Source organism: Miniopterus natalensis, chromosome 12 (genome assembly GCF_054644295.1).
Source record: "Miniopterus natalensis isolate mMinNat1 chromosome 12, mMinNat1.hap1, whole genome shotgun sequence".
Lineage (NCBI taxonomy): Eukaryota > Metazoa > Chordata > Mammalia > Chiroptera > Miniopteridae > Miniopterus > Miniopterus natalensis.
Genome location: NC_142092.1, coordinates 3812947 through 3829022, shown reverse-complemented (window position 1 = coordinate 3829022; position 16076 = coordinate 3812947). Strand labels below are relative to the sequence as shown.

Sequence of the window (16076 nt, the reverse complement as noted above, 5' to 3'; positions counted from 1 at the left end):
GATGCCTCCGCCACCCTTCCCTCAACGTCCTGAAGACTCCAATATAACTCCATGGTTCTTTCTTAAGAGGGTTATCGCCTGTTTATCCGCCGGGACTGAGTCGGCGGAAGTGAGAGAGCGGAAGAAAAAAATGAGACGCTCCCCGTCCCACGGTCCCGGAAGCTACTCTTCAGCCACGCCCGCGGTTGGGCTGCTCCAAACTCCACCAGAGCCGGGAGGGCCGCCCTGACCTAGGGCTTCGGGCGGAGCGAGCCGACTCTCTCCCAGCGCAGGGGCTCCGGGGGAACGGCTGTGGCCGCCTGCGGGGCGGCAGGGAGCCCGGGACAGTTTGCGGGCTCGGGTCGTCGCACGGGCGTCGCGCACCCTCCCTCGCCCCCCCCCGCTGAGTTCCTGGGATGGTCCCGCCCGGAGCGCGCGACGCTTGAAGAGCCGGCGGGCGCGCGGCGGTCAGGCCGCCTCTGCTGGCGCCGCGCTATGGCCGCCGAGCGGGCGGCGGTGCGCGCCCTGGAAGCCGAGGTCGCGGCCCTGAAGCGGGCGTGCGAGGAGCTGCCGGCTCCCGGGGGCGACGCGGCCCGAGTCCAGTAGGTGCCCTGCTCAGTCCTGCGGGCGCGCGACCGTCCTCTCGGGTGTTGCGGACCTGTCCGCAGAGGTCGCCGAAGCCCCACCCGTGGGCGGGAGCGCGAGCGGCCCCGCGGCGCCGTGAGGGAAGCGGGGCTGCGGTCCGAGGACGGGGCGCCGCGGCGCACGCGGGCGGGGCCGGAGGCGGTGCTGCCCCCCCAGGGGGCGTGTTGGCGTCTGGCCGCTGGCCGCAGGCGCGGTCCGTGGGTGACGGCGCGCCGGCCGGGAGGGCGGGCTCCTCCGCGCGCCTCCTCCGGGGTCGCACCCGGCGGCCCTCCGCGGTGGGTGCTGCTTAACCCCGCCCGAGCGCGGAGGGCCCGAGGCGGGGCAGTCACGCTGCTCGCCCGGGCTCGGGGCGCGTGGGCGGCGGGCCTGGCGGGCGCCCGCCGGCCATGGACGGGAGAGCGCGTCGGAGGCGCGTGGCAGTTGCGTGCCCGTGTGGGGCGGTGGGCAGCTGGAGGCCGGGCGTGACTGGGGAGGTGGACGGAAGTGCAGATGCTGGGCTCGCCCGACCTGCTAAGTCAGAGTCCGCGCTTTCACCAGACCCCGCGCTATTTTATGCGCACTTGAAAGTTTGGGAAGTGCTGTCACTCCGTGGAGGAAAGTTATTTCTCTACCTCCCGCAGAGGGTACCCTTAGCCCGGCACTGGATGCAGTCCGGGCGCCTCGGTGATGGAGTTGGGAAGGTCCCAGGAGCCCAGGGTGTTTGGATTTATGACGTTTCTTTTCACTGTGGTGGAGAAGGAAGATTGGGACCTGCGTACCAAGTTGGCTTTTTCCCTTTTTTGTTGTTGTGGTGAAACACCATACATTTTACTATCATAACCATTTAAAAAACATATATATAACATGTTGACTTTATTGAGAGGAAAGGAGAGGGAGAGAGAGAGAGAAACATCAATGATGAGTCATTGAACAAGGCCGCAACCGGGCATGTGCCCTGACTGGGAATCGAACCTAGATCGCCTGGATCCTAGGTCCAGGCTCAACCGCTAAGCCACACCCGGCCGGGCCATAACCATTTTTAAGTGTACAGATCAGTGATGGTACATACATTTGTAATGTTGTGTAATTACCACCACCATCCGTCTCTCTAATTTTCCATCTTGTAAACTGAAGCTCTATACGCACTAAACAGTAACTTCGCATTCCCCACTTCCCTTAGCCTCTGGCAACCACCATTCTCCTTTCTCTGAATTTGACTTCTCTAGTACCTCATATAAATGTCATCATTGTGTGACTGGCTTATTACACTTAGCTGCAGGGTCATCTGTATTGTAGCATCTTGCAGAATTTCCTTATTTCAAGCTGAATAACCCATTGTATGTACAAACATTCTGCTCATCCATTCATCTGTCAGTGGGTGCTTGGGTTGCTGTCATGTTGTAGCTGTTGTGAATAATGCTGGTATGAATATGGCTGTGCAAATATCTCTGCAACCCTGCTTTTAATTCTTTCAGACAGCAAGAAGTGGAATTGCCGATCATATGGTAATTCTATTTCTAACTTTTTGAGGTACCTGCAGCACTGTTTCCCACAGTGCTGCACCGTTTCACATCCCATCAGCCGTCTGCCAAGGTTACAGCCTCCCCAAGACTTGTTTTCTGTTTTTGTTTTTATAGTAGTTTTAATGGGTGTGAAGTTGTAGCTCACTGTAGGGTTTTTTCATTTCCCTAATATTATTGAGCATTTTTTCATGTACTTATCCACCACTCGTATATCTTCTTTGGAGAAATGTCTATTCAAATCCTTTGCCTGTTTTTGAATCAGGTTGTTTTTTTGTTGTTGAGTTCTAGGAGTTCCCAATATTTTTGATGTTAATCTCTTAACGGATATGTGGTTAGCAAATATTTCTTCTTTTCTATGGGTTGCCTTTTTATTCTGTCAGTGTCTTTTGAAGTACAATTTTTTTTCTTGAAGTGCCATTTTTTGTTCATCTTTTCTCTTGTTACCTGTGCCATTGCTGTCACATCCAAGAAATCGTTGCCAAATATTATAAAGTTTTTGTCCTGCGTTTAATCCAGGAATTTTGTTGTTTTAGTCTTACATTTAGACCTTTTATCCAGTTTGAGTTAACGTTTGTATATGATATTAGGTAGTGGTCCAACTTCATTCTTTTGCATGTAAATAACCAGTTTTCCTACCACCATCGAATGGTATTGGCATGCTTGTCAAAAGTCATTTGACCATATATGCAAGGGTTTATTTCTGAGCTTTCAGTTCTATTCCACTGATCTGTATGTATGATCTGTATGTATGCCAGTGCCACACTATTTTGTTTACTGTAGCTTTGAGATAAGTTTAAAAACAAGAAGTGTGAGTCTTCCAGTTTTGTTCATTTTCAAGATTGTTTTGGCTATTTGTGATTCTTTGAGATTCCATATGAATTTTAGGATAGGTTTTTCTGTTTCTGCAAAAAAATCTCATTGGGATTTTGGTAGGGATTGCATTGAATAGGTAGATTGCTTTGGATAATATTGACATTTTAATAATATTAAGTCTTCTCATCCATGAACATGAGATAGGTTTCCATTTATTTGTCTTCTTTAATATTAAGTCTTTCAGTGATATTTCATAGTTTTCATTGTATAAGTCTTTTATCTTTTTGAGTAAATTAATTGCTAAGTATTATATTCTTTTCAGTACAATTGTAAATGGAATTGTTTTTGTAATTTAATTTCCTTTTCAGATTGTTGCCCTGGCCTGCGTGCCTCAGTGGTTAGAGCATGGGCCTGTATACCAAAAGGTCTTGAGTTCAATTCCTGGTCAGGGGCATGTATCTGGGTTGGAGGTTTGACCCCCAGCTTGGTCTGGTCCCACGTGGGAGGCAACCAATCGATGTGTCTCTTGATGTTTCTCTCTCTCCCTCTCCCTTTTCTCTCTTTCTCTCTCCCCCTTCCACTTTTCCTAAATTCAATGGAAAAATATGATATTTTTTTCATTGAATTTTTTTCATTGAATCAGGTGAGGATTAACAGCAACAAAAAAAAGCCCTGACTGGTTTTCTCAGTGGTTAGAGCATCCGCCCATGCACCTAAAGGTTGCAGGTTCGATTCATGGTCAAGTGCGTAAACCTGGATTCCAGGATCCTCAGCTCCGCAGTTGGGGCTCTTGTGGGAGGCAACCACACGATGTGTTTCCCTCACGTTGATATCTCTCTCCCTTTCCCTTCCACTCTCTAAAAATCAATGGAAAAAAATGTCCTCAGTTGAGGATTAAAAAAAATTGCTTATTGGCATGTAGATATGCATCTGATTTTTGTGTGGTGACTTTGTATCCTGCTACTTTGCTGAATTTATCAGTTGTAACAGTATTGTGTGTGTGTGTGTGTGTGTGTGTGTGTGGAATTGTTAGGGTGTTCTACGTATAAGATCATAGCAAACAGATAATTTTACTTCTAATTTGGTTGTTTTTTTTCCACCCCTTGCTTAATTGCTCTGGCTTAGAGTTCTAATACTATGTCGAATAAACATGGTGAAAGTGGGCGTCTTTGTCCTGTTCCTGATCTTAGAGGATTAGCTTTTAGATTTTCACTATTGAGTATGATAATAGCTGTGGGTTTATCATATATGGACTTTATTATGTTGTTATGTTTCCTCTATACCCAGTTTGTTGAGCATTTCCATTATAAATCGATGTTGAATTTTATTAAATACTTTTTCTGCATCTATTAAGATGATTATATGATTTATATCTTTCATTTTGTTAGTGTGGTACACACTTTTGATTTACAGATGTTTATTTACCCTTGCATTCATGGACTGAATCCCACTTAATTATAGTGTATGATCCTTTTAATGTATTGTTGAATTCGGTTTGCTAATACTCTGTTGAGAATTTTTGCATCTATGTTCATCAGCAATATTGGCCTGTAATTTTCATTTCTTATAGTGCCTATGCCTGGTTTTGTGTTTCTTCCTTTTCTGTTTTTAATTCTTCAAATGTTTGGTGGAATTTACCATTGAAGCCATCTGATTCTGAACTTTTGTTTGTTAAGTAGGTTTTTGTTTAGTGTTTTAATGTCATTACTAGTAATTGGTTTGTTCAGATTTTTTATTTCATGATTCAGCCTTGGTAAGTTGTAGCTAAGAATTTTTCCATTTTTTCTAAGTTTTGCAAGTTTTAGGCATATAACTTTTCATAGTAGTTTCTGATGACTTTTTGTATTTCTTTGGTGCCAGTGGTAACATCTCCTTTTTAAGTTATGATTTTATTTGTTTGAGTCCTCCCTTTCTTCCTTGGTGGGTGTAGCTAAAGTTTAGTTTGTTTTATTTTTTCAAATAGCCAGTTCTCAGTCTCATTGATTTTTTTTTTTTTTTTCCTTCTATTGCCTTTTTAGTTTGTATTTCATTTTCCCCCCAGTCTGATCTTTGTTATCTCCCTCCTCCTACTAACATTTGTTCTTCTTTTTCTAGTTCCTTGACGTGTAAATTTAGGATTTTTATTTGTAATATCTTGTGGTTCTTAAGGTAGGCAATTATTATGATGAACTTCTCTCTTTCTCTCTATTTTTTTTTAAATTCCTCACCAAGGATATTTTTTCCATTGCTTTTCAGAGAGAGTAGAAGGGAGAGAGAAACATCGATGTGAGAGAGAAACATTGATTGGTTACCTCCCACGCATGCTCCAACTGGGCTGGGGATCGAGCCTGCAACTGAGGTACATGCCCTTGGCCAGAGTTGAACCTGGGATCCTTCATTTCACAGGCTGGCGCTCTAACCACTGAGCCAAACCTGCTAGGGTGAACTTCTCCCTTAATACTGCTTCTGCTGCAGTCCATAAGTTTGGTGTATAGTATATTTTCATTTGTCTCAAAGTGTTGTTTGGTTTTTCTTTTGATATCTTCTTTGATCCATTGATTGTTAAGTAGAAAGTTGTTTAATCTTCAAATATTTGTGAATTTTTCAGTTTTCTTCTTTCTTTAATCCTCACCTGAGGATATTTTTTCCATTGCTTTTCAGAGAGAGTGGAAGGGGGAGAGAGAGAGAGAGAGAAAGAGAGAGTGAGAGAGGGAGAGAGAGAGAGAAACATCTGTGCGAGAGAAACACATAGATTGGTTGCCTCCCGCACGCTCCCTGACTAGGGCTGGGGATTGAGCCTGCAACCGAGGTACATGCCCTTGGCCAGAATTGAACCTGGGACCCTTCAGTCCATGGGCTGGTGCTGTAACCACTGAGCCAAACGAGCTTGGGTTTTCAGTTTTCTTCTTTTAATTGATTTCTAGTTTCGTCCATTGTGGTTGGAAAAGATGCTTGATATGATTTTAATCTTCTTAAATTTATTAAGTCTTGTTTTGTGATCTAACATCTGACCTATGCTGGAGAATGTTCCACTGAGCCAAATGGGCTTGGGTTTTCAGTTTTCTTCTTGTAATTGATTTCTAGTTTCGTCCATTGTGGTTGGAAAAGATGCTTGATATGATTTTAATCTTCTTAAATTTATTAAGTCTTGTTTTGTGATCTAACATCTGACCTATCCTGGAGAATGTTCCATGTGCTCTTATGAAGAATGTGTGTCCTGTTGCTTTCGGATGGAATGTTCTGTAGATGTCTGTTGGGTCATCTAATCTAATGTTTCCTTTAAGACCAGTGTTGTCTACTGATTTTCCCTGTTTATGATCTATCCATTGATGATAGTGGTGTATTAAAGCCCTGTACCATTATTGTGATACTGTCTTATTCCTTTTAGATTTGTTAATATTTGCTTTATATATTTAGGTTTTCTCATGTTGGATGTATAAATATTTATAAATATTGTATCTTCTTACTGGATTGACCCCTTAATATTATGTAATGACTGTCTTATTCCTATTACACTCTTTTTGTCTTAAAGTCTATTTTAGGTAAATATAGGTACCCCATATTTCTTTTGGTACTTATTTGCATGCAATATCTTTTTCCATCCCTTCATTTTCAGTGTGTGTATCCTTATGTCTTTTAAAAAAAAAAAAAAATGTTTGTATTGATTTTAGAGAGAGAGGAAGAGAGAGAGAGAAACATTGATGAGAGAGAAACATCATCGATCACCTGCCTCCTGCATGCTCCCCACGGGATCAAGCCCACAGCCTGAGCATGTGCCCTGACCAGGAATTGAACCAGCAACCTGTTGGTGCTCAACCAATGAGCCACACCTGCCAGGCTATCCTTATGTGTTAAGTGAACCTCTTGTGAGCAGCATATGCATGGGTCTTGTTTTTTCTTCCATTCAACCAATCTGTGTATTTTGATTGGGAAATTAGTTTATTTACATTTAAAGTAATTATTGATAGGTGTGTACTTATTACCATTTTGTTGTTTTCTGGTGGTTTTGTAATTCCGTGTTCCTTTCTTTCTTGCTCTCTTTTTTAGTGATTTCATGATTTCCTGTGGTGGTATGTTTGGATTCCTTTCTCTTTCTCTTTTGTATATCTGCTGTAGGTTTTTGCCTTGTGGTTATCTTGAGGGTTACATGAGACATCTTGTATTTGTAATCATCTTATTTTAAATTGTTAACAATTTAATATTTGAATGCATTTTAAAGCTTCACATTTTATACCCCTATCCTACATTTTATGTTTTAAATGTCACAGTTTATGTCTTTTTATCTTGTATATCCCATAACAAATTATGTCAGATTCCGCCAGTGCAATTGTTGTCTACATGGGGAGACAGATTCCTGGTGCTTCCTACTCCACCATCTTCCCAGAATGCTAGCTTAATTGGCTTTTAAAGTCAAGTCTCATGTAGAGTTGTTTTATTTTTTTAAAATATGTTTCTTACTGATTTTAGAGAGAGGGGGACAGAGAGAGAGAAACAGACACATAGATGTGAAAGAGAAACATTGATCAGCTAACACCCTATGGTGGGGATTGAGCCCACAAACCGGGCTTGTGCCCTGATGGGGACTTGAACCTGCAAACTTCTGGTTCATGGGACCATGCTCACAACCAACTGAGCCACACCAGCCAGGGCTCATGTAGGTTCGTTTTAAAAGGGACAAGTTTCTTGTGAACCCCTGCTTTTGGCCAAAAAAATTATGCTAATAAGACAAATTTGCAAATAATAAAACTACAAAGCCAGTAAAATTCATAACCCAAAATCATCCAAATCAGCATCATTAATTGAAATGGACCGATGACATTTTGTCTGTCTTTTTGGACCAATGACATTTTGGTTGTCTTTTTGTATGGTAAAATATACATATAAAATTCACCACTTTAACCTTTTTGAAGTGTACAGTTCAGTAGCATTAAGTACTTTCACATTGTCATGCAACCAACGCCACAGTCCTCCAGAACATTGTTTTCATTGCCCCAAAGTGAAACTCTGTAACCTGTAAACAATAACTCCCCATCCTCCCCTTTCCCAGTCACAGGTCTTTGTTTGAGTTCTGCATATCTATCCTCTAATTCGATGACTCAGTGTTCTTATCCCTTTGCTCTGTTAGAAATACCTTGACATTTTCATTCATAGTTTGCTGTGACATCATTTGGTATTCATTTGGCAAGAACTCATCATTTACATCTGAAGATTGTCTCTCTCTGTGTTTTCATTAGCTTTCTATAAAGTAATTTTTTTCATCAGTCAGTGATGGCAGTACAAAAGAGAATGTGGTAGTCTCTCAGCACATACTTACTATTATTTCACATTATCATTAAAACATAAAAAAATTACTACTGACTTTGTACAAGTTTTTGACCTCCAGTGTAAACAGTACAGAGTTGGAGGACTCAAGATGTAAAATGGGAAGTAGGATACTCGTGCCCCGGGATCCAAGGAAGCTTTCTTAAGATGGCAGAAGTTAGCCCTGTAGAATGTGGCAGAGAGTATGAGGGCAGCAGAGTGTGGCAGCGAGTGAAGTACCATTCCGTGCGAGTATTAGCTGGAATTTTATTGTTTTTCAAGGAAAATACAGTTACATGTTCTCAGTGAAGAATATTTGATTGCAGTGTTAAGGAAATTGTAACATTTCTTATTCTTTTGGAATTTTTACCCCCTGCATTCACAGATTTCCTGGGAATCTTTTCTTAATATAAAATGCTGTCTGGCACTTTACTTGTTTTGGAAGTCAAAGCTAGCTAATTTATATTGATCTTAATTTTGTGACATTTTTAAAAGTAATTTGAGATGTCTTGGGATATCTAAACATTCCTACTTAAATGGGCATTTTAATTCTGTAAAATGCTCCTGTGATTTTTTTTTTTACAGTTGTTTCGAATATGTAGAAATATGGTAGTATACTTTGGTTAGGTATGTTTTATGTTGTGATTAAAGGTTGCAGTGTCAGTGATCCACATTGTTTTGAGTTGGTTTTAATGGGAAGAGAGTAAGAAATACAAAATGGGAATGGTTTGAAGAAATTTGTACGTATTTGATGGTTTCTTTATTGGAGTAATTATTTCCAATATTTCCTTTTTAGAAAATCACTTCTGGAACTATACCAATCAGATTCTGAAGGATGGGAATCTTCAAAAGATCTGAGAAGTAATCTTGGACATTTAGAGTCAGAGCTTCTGTTTCTAAATACACTCACTGGGATTAATATAAGAAAGTACTCCAAGAAGACAGAGAACCTAACGAGCACTGAGATGACAGAAAGGAGTAAGTGTTAATTTTAATCTAGAAGTGGTGTTGAAGCTTATCTTGTTATGCATAGGAAATTGGGTGAAGTATTGTTGAATTAAAATTCTACAAGGTAACTCTTTGGATGTGTGGTTGTGGTAAACTTGTTTTGTAGGGTTTCTTGCACATCACAGTGTACATGATACTCTTAAAAGCTGCCTAAAGTAGATGGTAAAGGAGACAAAGGCTCCTTTTTAGGTAACTTACTAGTCATGTAACAGAGATAAGTGATTGTAGGAACAACAGCACCACTAATTTGTAAATCTTAGGAGTTTTCCACCACCAACACGAGAGACACCTTACCTACAGTACTGTACTCCTGTAGAACATAGCCTGTGGCCAAGAAAAAGTATCAGCAGTTGAACCATTTACTCAAGGAGGGTTTCTGGTCTCCATAACTGAGTTTCATTGGCAGGGATCCGTGATGCACTAACAGGAAAGGGGAAGCTAATTCAGTTGAGCAATTGGATGTGAGGAACTTTGGATGAAAGTAGCATTCCCTAAAGAAGGAATAATTTTTGGAAATGCTTCCTTACTTCCCTCGCAATAACCCTCAAGACAGGTAAAGAGGGAGAGTGACTCTCAGTCTTGAGCAGCTCACCTGAGTGGGCGATTGAATTGCATATAGAAATGAGTGATGGCATGAGATGCTTCAGGTCCTTGAAGGGAAGAGGGGGAATGCAGAGCATGGAGAGTGATGTAGGCCAGGTACAGGACTTTTGCTAGTGTGGAAGTCTCAGTCCTCTCGTTTTGAGCCCAGGTTCACCTCCATCTGTTGCAGTACAGTACTGTGATTCAGGATACCTTTCTGCTGTTCTGCTATGTAAATGGTTTGATTCTAAGCTTTCCCTGTTGCTGGTTTAGGTTTTGGCATTCCTGGGTCTGCCAGGTCAGTTCTTTTCCATATGATATCTAGCTCATCCATATGATTTTCAGCTTCCAAAATTAGGTTACTCTCATCTTTCTCCTCCTCTTTATCCTTGTAGGATTGTGCCATTCTAAAAATATCTTTATTAGCAAATCTGGATTTGATAAAGTCGGAATAGTGGTTATTTCTTGGGTGGGGGGTAGAGTATAACCTGGGAAAGGGCATGAGGCAACTTCATGGGGCACTTTAAAATTTCTGTATCTTGATCTCAGTGCTGGTTACATGGGAAATTTCTATTCCTTACCTTAATCCTTGGTATAATCGAGAGCTAGAAAGTATGTTGATTTAATTCTGTTTCACACAAAGGTAATCAATTTGGTGCACATTATTCTATATATTTTCAATGCAAATACACATACTTCACACATATACCCATGTGAATATTATAGACATTTACACAAAATTAATTAATATTTGAAGGAAATTGTTATTTGCAAATAAAGTGTTTGTTTTTCTGATTGGTAGGTATAAAGAAAGTTCTACAGAGATACAAATTATCAGGAAATTGCCACATGATTACATTTCAAGTTGAATTTCAGATTCTGGAAGTCCAGGTAAAGTAAAGATTATGTTGTGATAACAGATTCTGTTGCTATGAAACAAAAATCCCCACCCCTCAGCCTCCAGCAGTGGCTGGGCTGAGGAGCAGTTCATGAACCAGGAAACCTTTGCTGCATATTTATGCAAAGCGGTACCATTTCAAAAAATTTTTAAAGTATAACTGCAATACCTCAACAGTTGCATGTGGTAGGGTTGTTGCTGTGGGTGTAGGTGCTTTATTGGAGGGCAGGTTGCAAGATGCTCCTGGGCTCCCCGTGCAAGCCATGAGGTCATGGGAACAGTTCTCAATGCCCCCAGTCGTTAGCTGATATGCCAGTCACTTGTTAATCTGTTATCTATTGCTGCGTAACAAATTTCCCCAAAATTTAATGGCTTAAAACAACAACAAAAACATTTATTATCTCACCCATTTCCCGTGGGTCAGGAATTTGGGAGCAGCTCAGTTGGGCGTTCTTGCTTAGGGCCTCTCATGAAGTTATGGTCATTTATGACCACAGCCATCTGAACACTGCTCTGGACTGGAGGATTAGACTCCAAGGTGGTTCATGGTTATACCAGCAAGTTGTATGGGACTGCTGAGGCACAACATATGAGGAAGATACCTTTCACTAAGATTTTCATGTAAATCGGGAAGCAGATAGAATGGTAATGTACGAATCGGGCAAGGGTGGAGAGGAGACCAAGGCTCTGACACCTTCAAAGGCTGGCTGTGAGGAGAGGGGTCTAGGCATAATTTTGTGAACTGACAGGGGTGGGGTTCATGCTTTGATAGCAGAAAGTACTTCCAACCAGTTGGTTTTGCCAGCTGGGCCTACCAAGGGAGTGTGTATAAGAGGACAGGAAGAGGAAGAGCAGGAAGGCTGCCTTGGCTTCAGCTCATTAGATAACTAAAGTGGATATAGACTAGTCATTGCACCAAGTCCTAAGTCCTGTGGAAAAGGTGCTTACTTGCATTTATGGTCATGTGCCAGGATTCCTCAGCCTTGTCCTTGGCCACAAAAACAGCCCCCAGTTGTCCCTTTTAATATGGGATAGTAGTTGATGTCCGATCATTAGGACCCTGCCTCCTTAGTACCTAGTCAAGAGTGCCTGGGTCTAGTTATCTGGGCTGGAGGATTTGCTTCTTGAGAACTTTTTGCCGTCTATGTCCCTATTGTCACTGCTGACCCAGGCAGGCTGAGTGAGAATGGGCTGAGGGATTTGTAGGCTCCTCATCTGATGACAGAGCTTCCAGCTTGCTCTCTCCTCAGAGTGCCCCCTTTCAAGACTGCCAGGGTGACCAAGAACACCCTCACTGTAGCATTGCCAGGACCTTTTGAGCAGAATATGATACAGGGACATAGGTGATGAGTGGCCCTAGAGGGGCTATATTGTTCCCAGGTTGGCACCAGGCCTTGGGTCCACGTAGGATCACCAAAATGATATTGTCCTGCATAATCATCTGCTGAAAACTGAACCAGAACATGAACCCAAATGGACAAGTCCCATTTGGTATGGACAGTCTATGCCAGGACCCCTGGCTTCTCCTTAATGCGGCTGAGGAACTTGTGGGTGTTGTCCCATTGCAGAAGGTTGCAAAAAAGGACCAATTGCATTTTCTTTCTTGTGGCTAATGGGATTCTAAACTCAAGAGTGGTGACACACCAAGTACCCACCTGCATCCTGGCCTCCATTAATGGACCAGGCGTACAGTCCATGTCAGGTGGAGGAGTCACAGGCTTGAAGTCCAGTTCCATGTCTAAGGACATCTGCACCTGTCAGCGTGTACACTGCCCAGGAAACTGCTCAGGGGTGTCCTAGTAACCTTGGGGTCCTGCAGGCTTTTTCTGCTATAGGTGTTTTTCTCTTTCCACAGACATTCCATGTGTTATCTGGGGAGAAGGTAGACTATGGGCAAAATCAGGCTTGCCCTTGGGAGGTTTGTCCATAAATCCAGCTGAAGTTGAGGTGAACGAGCTGCTCAGTGCAGCTGGACATTCCAGGATAGGTTGTTCCCAAACATTGATTGATATGCTCATTAGTAGGGCTAACGCCTGAGAGATCAAATAGACTGCTTTTTTGGTGGTGGTGGTTCTTTAAACTGCGTATTTTAACGTCATTTTGTTTTAAGTTGCATACTTTGGTCACCTAAGCCTCTGAAGAAAAGCATCAAATAGCAGTTTGATCCCATCATGAATCAGATCAAAGATGATGTCACAGTTTGGCTACATAAAAAAAAAAAAGTTTTAGAAAGAGAGGAAGGGAGAGGGGAGAGAGAAATATTGATGTGAGAGAAAAACATCAATTGGCTGCCTCCTGCATACCCCTACTGGGGATGTGCCCTGATAAGGAATAGAACCAGTGACCTCTTGGTTCATAGAAGATGCTCAACCAACCGAGCTACTCTGGCCGGGCTCAGGACATTTTTTATAACATGATGTGCTTCTGAAAAATGGCTGCTGCCTGACTAGAGGCATTCCCAAAGTGAACTGGCACTGGGCCCCTGTGGCTCCCACAGTGGTTTGACTTGCTGGTCTTGAGTGCCTGTTATAAGAGCACAGACAGGAAGACAGGGCCAGAGCTATGTGGGCCCTGCCACACAGGCCCTGCTGTCCTTGCTCCAGTGGCCATGTTTCCTGCCTCCTACCAGGGAGTGGCAGCACTAGCCCAGCCTTTACTTCCCTGTCAACAGTATTTAAAAAAAACATTTTTTATTTTTATTATTTTTTAATATATCTTTATTGATTTCAGAGAGAGGAAGGGAGAGGGAGAGAGAGAGGTAGAAACATCAATGATGAGAGAGTCATCATTGATTGCCTGCCTCCTGCATGCCCCCAACTGGACATCGAGCCTGCAACCCAGGCATGTGCCCTGACCAGGAATCGAAGCCCAATCGCCTGGATCCTAGGTTGATGCTCAGCTGCTATTGATTTTTAGAAAGAGAAGAAGGGAGAGGGAGAGAGAAAGAGAAACATAGACGTGAGAGTGGAACATCAGTCGCCTGCCACCTGCGTGCCCCCTACTGGGGATTTAGCCTGCAACCAGGCATGGTCCCTGACTGAGAATGGAACCAGCAGTCTTTTGGTGCATGGGACGATGCCCAGCCAACTGAGCCACATGGGCCAGGGCCCTGTCTACAGCATTTTAATCTAATGTTTTGATCTTATACCACTGAAGTGTGACTGAAAATTTTGTGACCATTTAGTAATGGCCTAAGGTCACATGCTGATTGAATTAGAATTGGAGCTGCACATGACAGAAAACTTAAAAATAAAGGTGGTTTCAGGTACTAGAGGTTTATTTATCTGTTTCTTAAACAAACTGTAGGGTGTTTTCAGGGTCTGCATGATCATTGAGCTCTGCTATCACCCATGTGGCTTCCAAGTCATGTTGTGAATCCCTTTAGCATTTCAGGCATCAGGAAGGAGGGTGGGCAAACAAGACCTCACCTTTTCCATTGAAGGACACTTTTTTGAAATTGTAACACCCATGATTTTCACCTACATTCTCTTGGCCAATAAGTTAGTTCAAAGGAGGCTGGAAATTTAGTCTTCATTATGCATGGCATGTAGCTAATGAAAATTTGGGGCAAGAATGAAGTGAAGAATTGGGGAACAACAGCAGTTTCTGACCCATATGCTTTAGGGGATGTGGGGGACAAAATCTAAAGAGGAAGAGCTGATGTTCTTTGAAAGACAGAACGGTAACTGTGGAATCTCTGAGGAGGTGTGAGTTGTCAGTGCTCACATTTCAAAGTATTCAGGTGCTTTTGAACTGTTTGGTTTTACTTGGCTACAGAAAGAACATGTGCTTATCCCTGGCTATGTTAAAAACACTCACTTTCTCTGCCCCTTTCCAATTTTATGATTCTTCTTGAGGACCAGACTGGTAAGCAAGATGCTGGAAGCAATCACAAACAACTCTCAAATCAGCAAGATTTTAGGAGTAAGCCATATGGGGGACTCAGGCTTTTCTGAAGAAGAAAGGAACAAAGGACTGTCCTACTTTTTTGTTTTTTGTTGCTTAGAATTCTGATGTAATAGGCTAATGAGAATTATTAAAACTTTTTTTATTATTTAATGGTAAACCCTTGCATATTCTAGACCTACTCATAAATAAGTATATCTTTAGAAGTACATTTCTAGTAGAATGCTAGGTCAAAGATGTACATGTGAATTATGATCGATAATACCAAATTGTGTTCTAAAATGTTTATACCCTTTTTCTTGTTGAACAGATTTTTAGAGTTGAGACTGACAGAAAAAAACCAGTGGTGAAGACACAGCAACTTTTTGTGTACTAAAACTTTTTAAAAACAAAATTTCCACTAGATGGAGATGTTTAGCTATCAGAAAATTTAAATAGTTTCTGCCTTATAGAATGCTGTTTTAATAAAATCATAGTAATACAATGTTAGAAGCAAAAATGACCTAAAATCATAATAAAGTGTTGGAACTAAAAGTGACCTTATAGATGAACTAGGTCAGCCCCCTTATTTTACACAGAAATATACCTAGGGAATTTGAATGATTACCCATGTTGGCACAGCTTTTGTTGTCAGAGGTGGTTGGAACACGCAACTCTGTTCCCCAGATTTACTGTCTGGTGGTGTTAGTGCTGTACTGTTAGTGCTGTACTGTCTGGTGTTAGTGCTGTACTGTTTGTATGGGGTTCCAAGAACATCCAAATTGACATGTGTCAGCATTCATAGTTCCTACAGTATAATAAATGAGATGGGTGGGAGTTTGTAGGAAAGGGACAGATTGATTATGTTTTCATAACTTCTCTCCCTGAAGCCACTAAAATGAACAAAATGATTCAAAAACAGGTAAACTTTGTAACTAAAAAAGAATAGAATCCTATATCACAAGGCTTCAACCAAAATGTACCTGATACGATTTGAATGTGAATGAGAGAAGGCACTGAAATCTGATGTAGGATGCTTTGTGAGCAGCAGTGTATAAATTTTGCAAAGTTAACAGGAAGGACCCTTTTCTTGAATGTATCTACCCACAATTCGTGTTTTGAAACCTCACTGGAGGATATATTTATTGATTTGAGAGAGAGAGGAAAGGGCCGGGGGGGGGTGGGGGAGAGAAACATTAATGTGAGAGAAACATCGATTGGTTGCTTATTGTATGCACCTCAACTGGGAATTGAACCCTCAAGCTTTGGTATGTGGGAGGACTCTCCAGTTACCTGAGCCACTCGCCAGGGCACACTCACAATTCCTGAGTTGTAGAGAGGAATGAGACCTTTGGGCTTGAGGTAAATGGCCATGGTAGAAAGGAGTGTGCTGCTGGGACTCACTGAGGTCAGCTTGTTTATAAGCTCCCTTTCCTCATTTAATAGCTGGGAAAAGTTTCCTGGTTAGCATAGCAGTATGACAG

General features: G+C 42.2%; 1 protein-coding gene across 1 annotated transcript in view; it reads left to right on the top strand.

The window, feature by feature from the left end:
• The first annotated feature begins 490 nt into the window (after positions 1–490).
• Positions 491–16076, top strand: part of LOC107534019 (centromere protein P-like) — a 39913-nt gene continuing 24327 nt past the window's right edge. The window contains exons 1-3 of the mRNA XM_087822518.1: positions 491–581; positions 9016–9197; positions 10612–10700. Of these exons, the coding sequence (XP_087678644.1) occupies positions 9185–9197; positions 10612–10700 (102 nt within the window). The 5' untranslated portion in view covers positions 491–581; positions 9016–9184. The remainder of the gene's footprint in view (positions 582–9015; positions 9198–10611; positions 10701–16076) is intronic.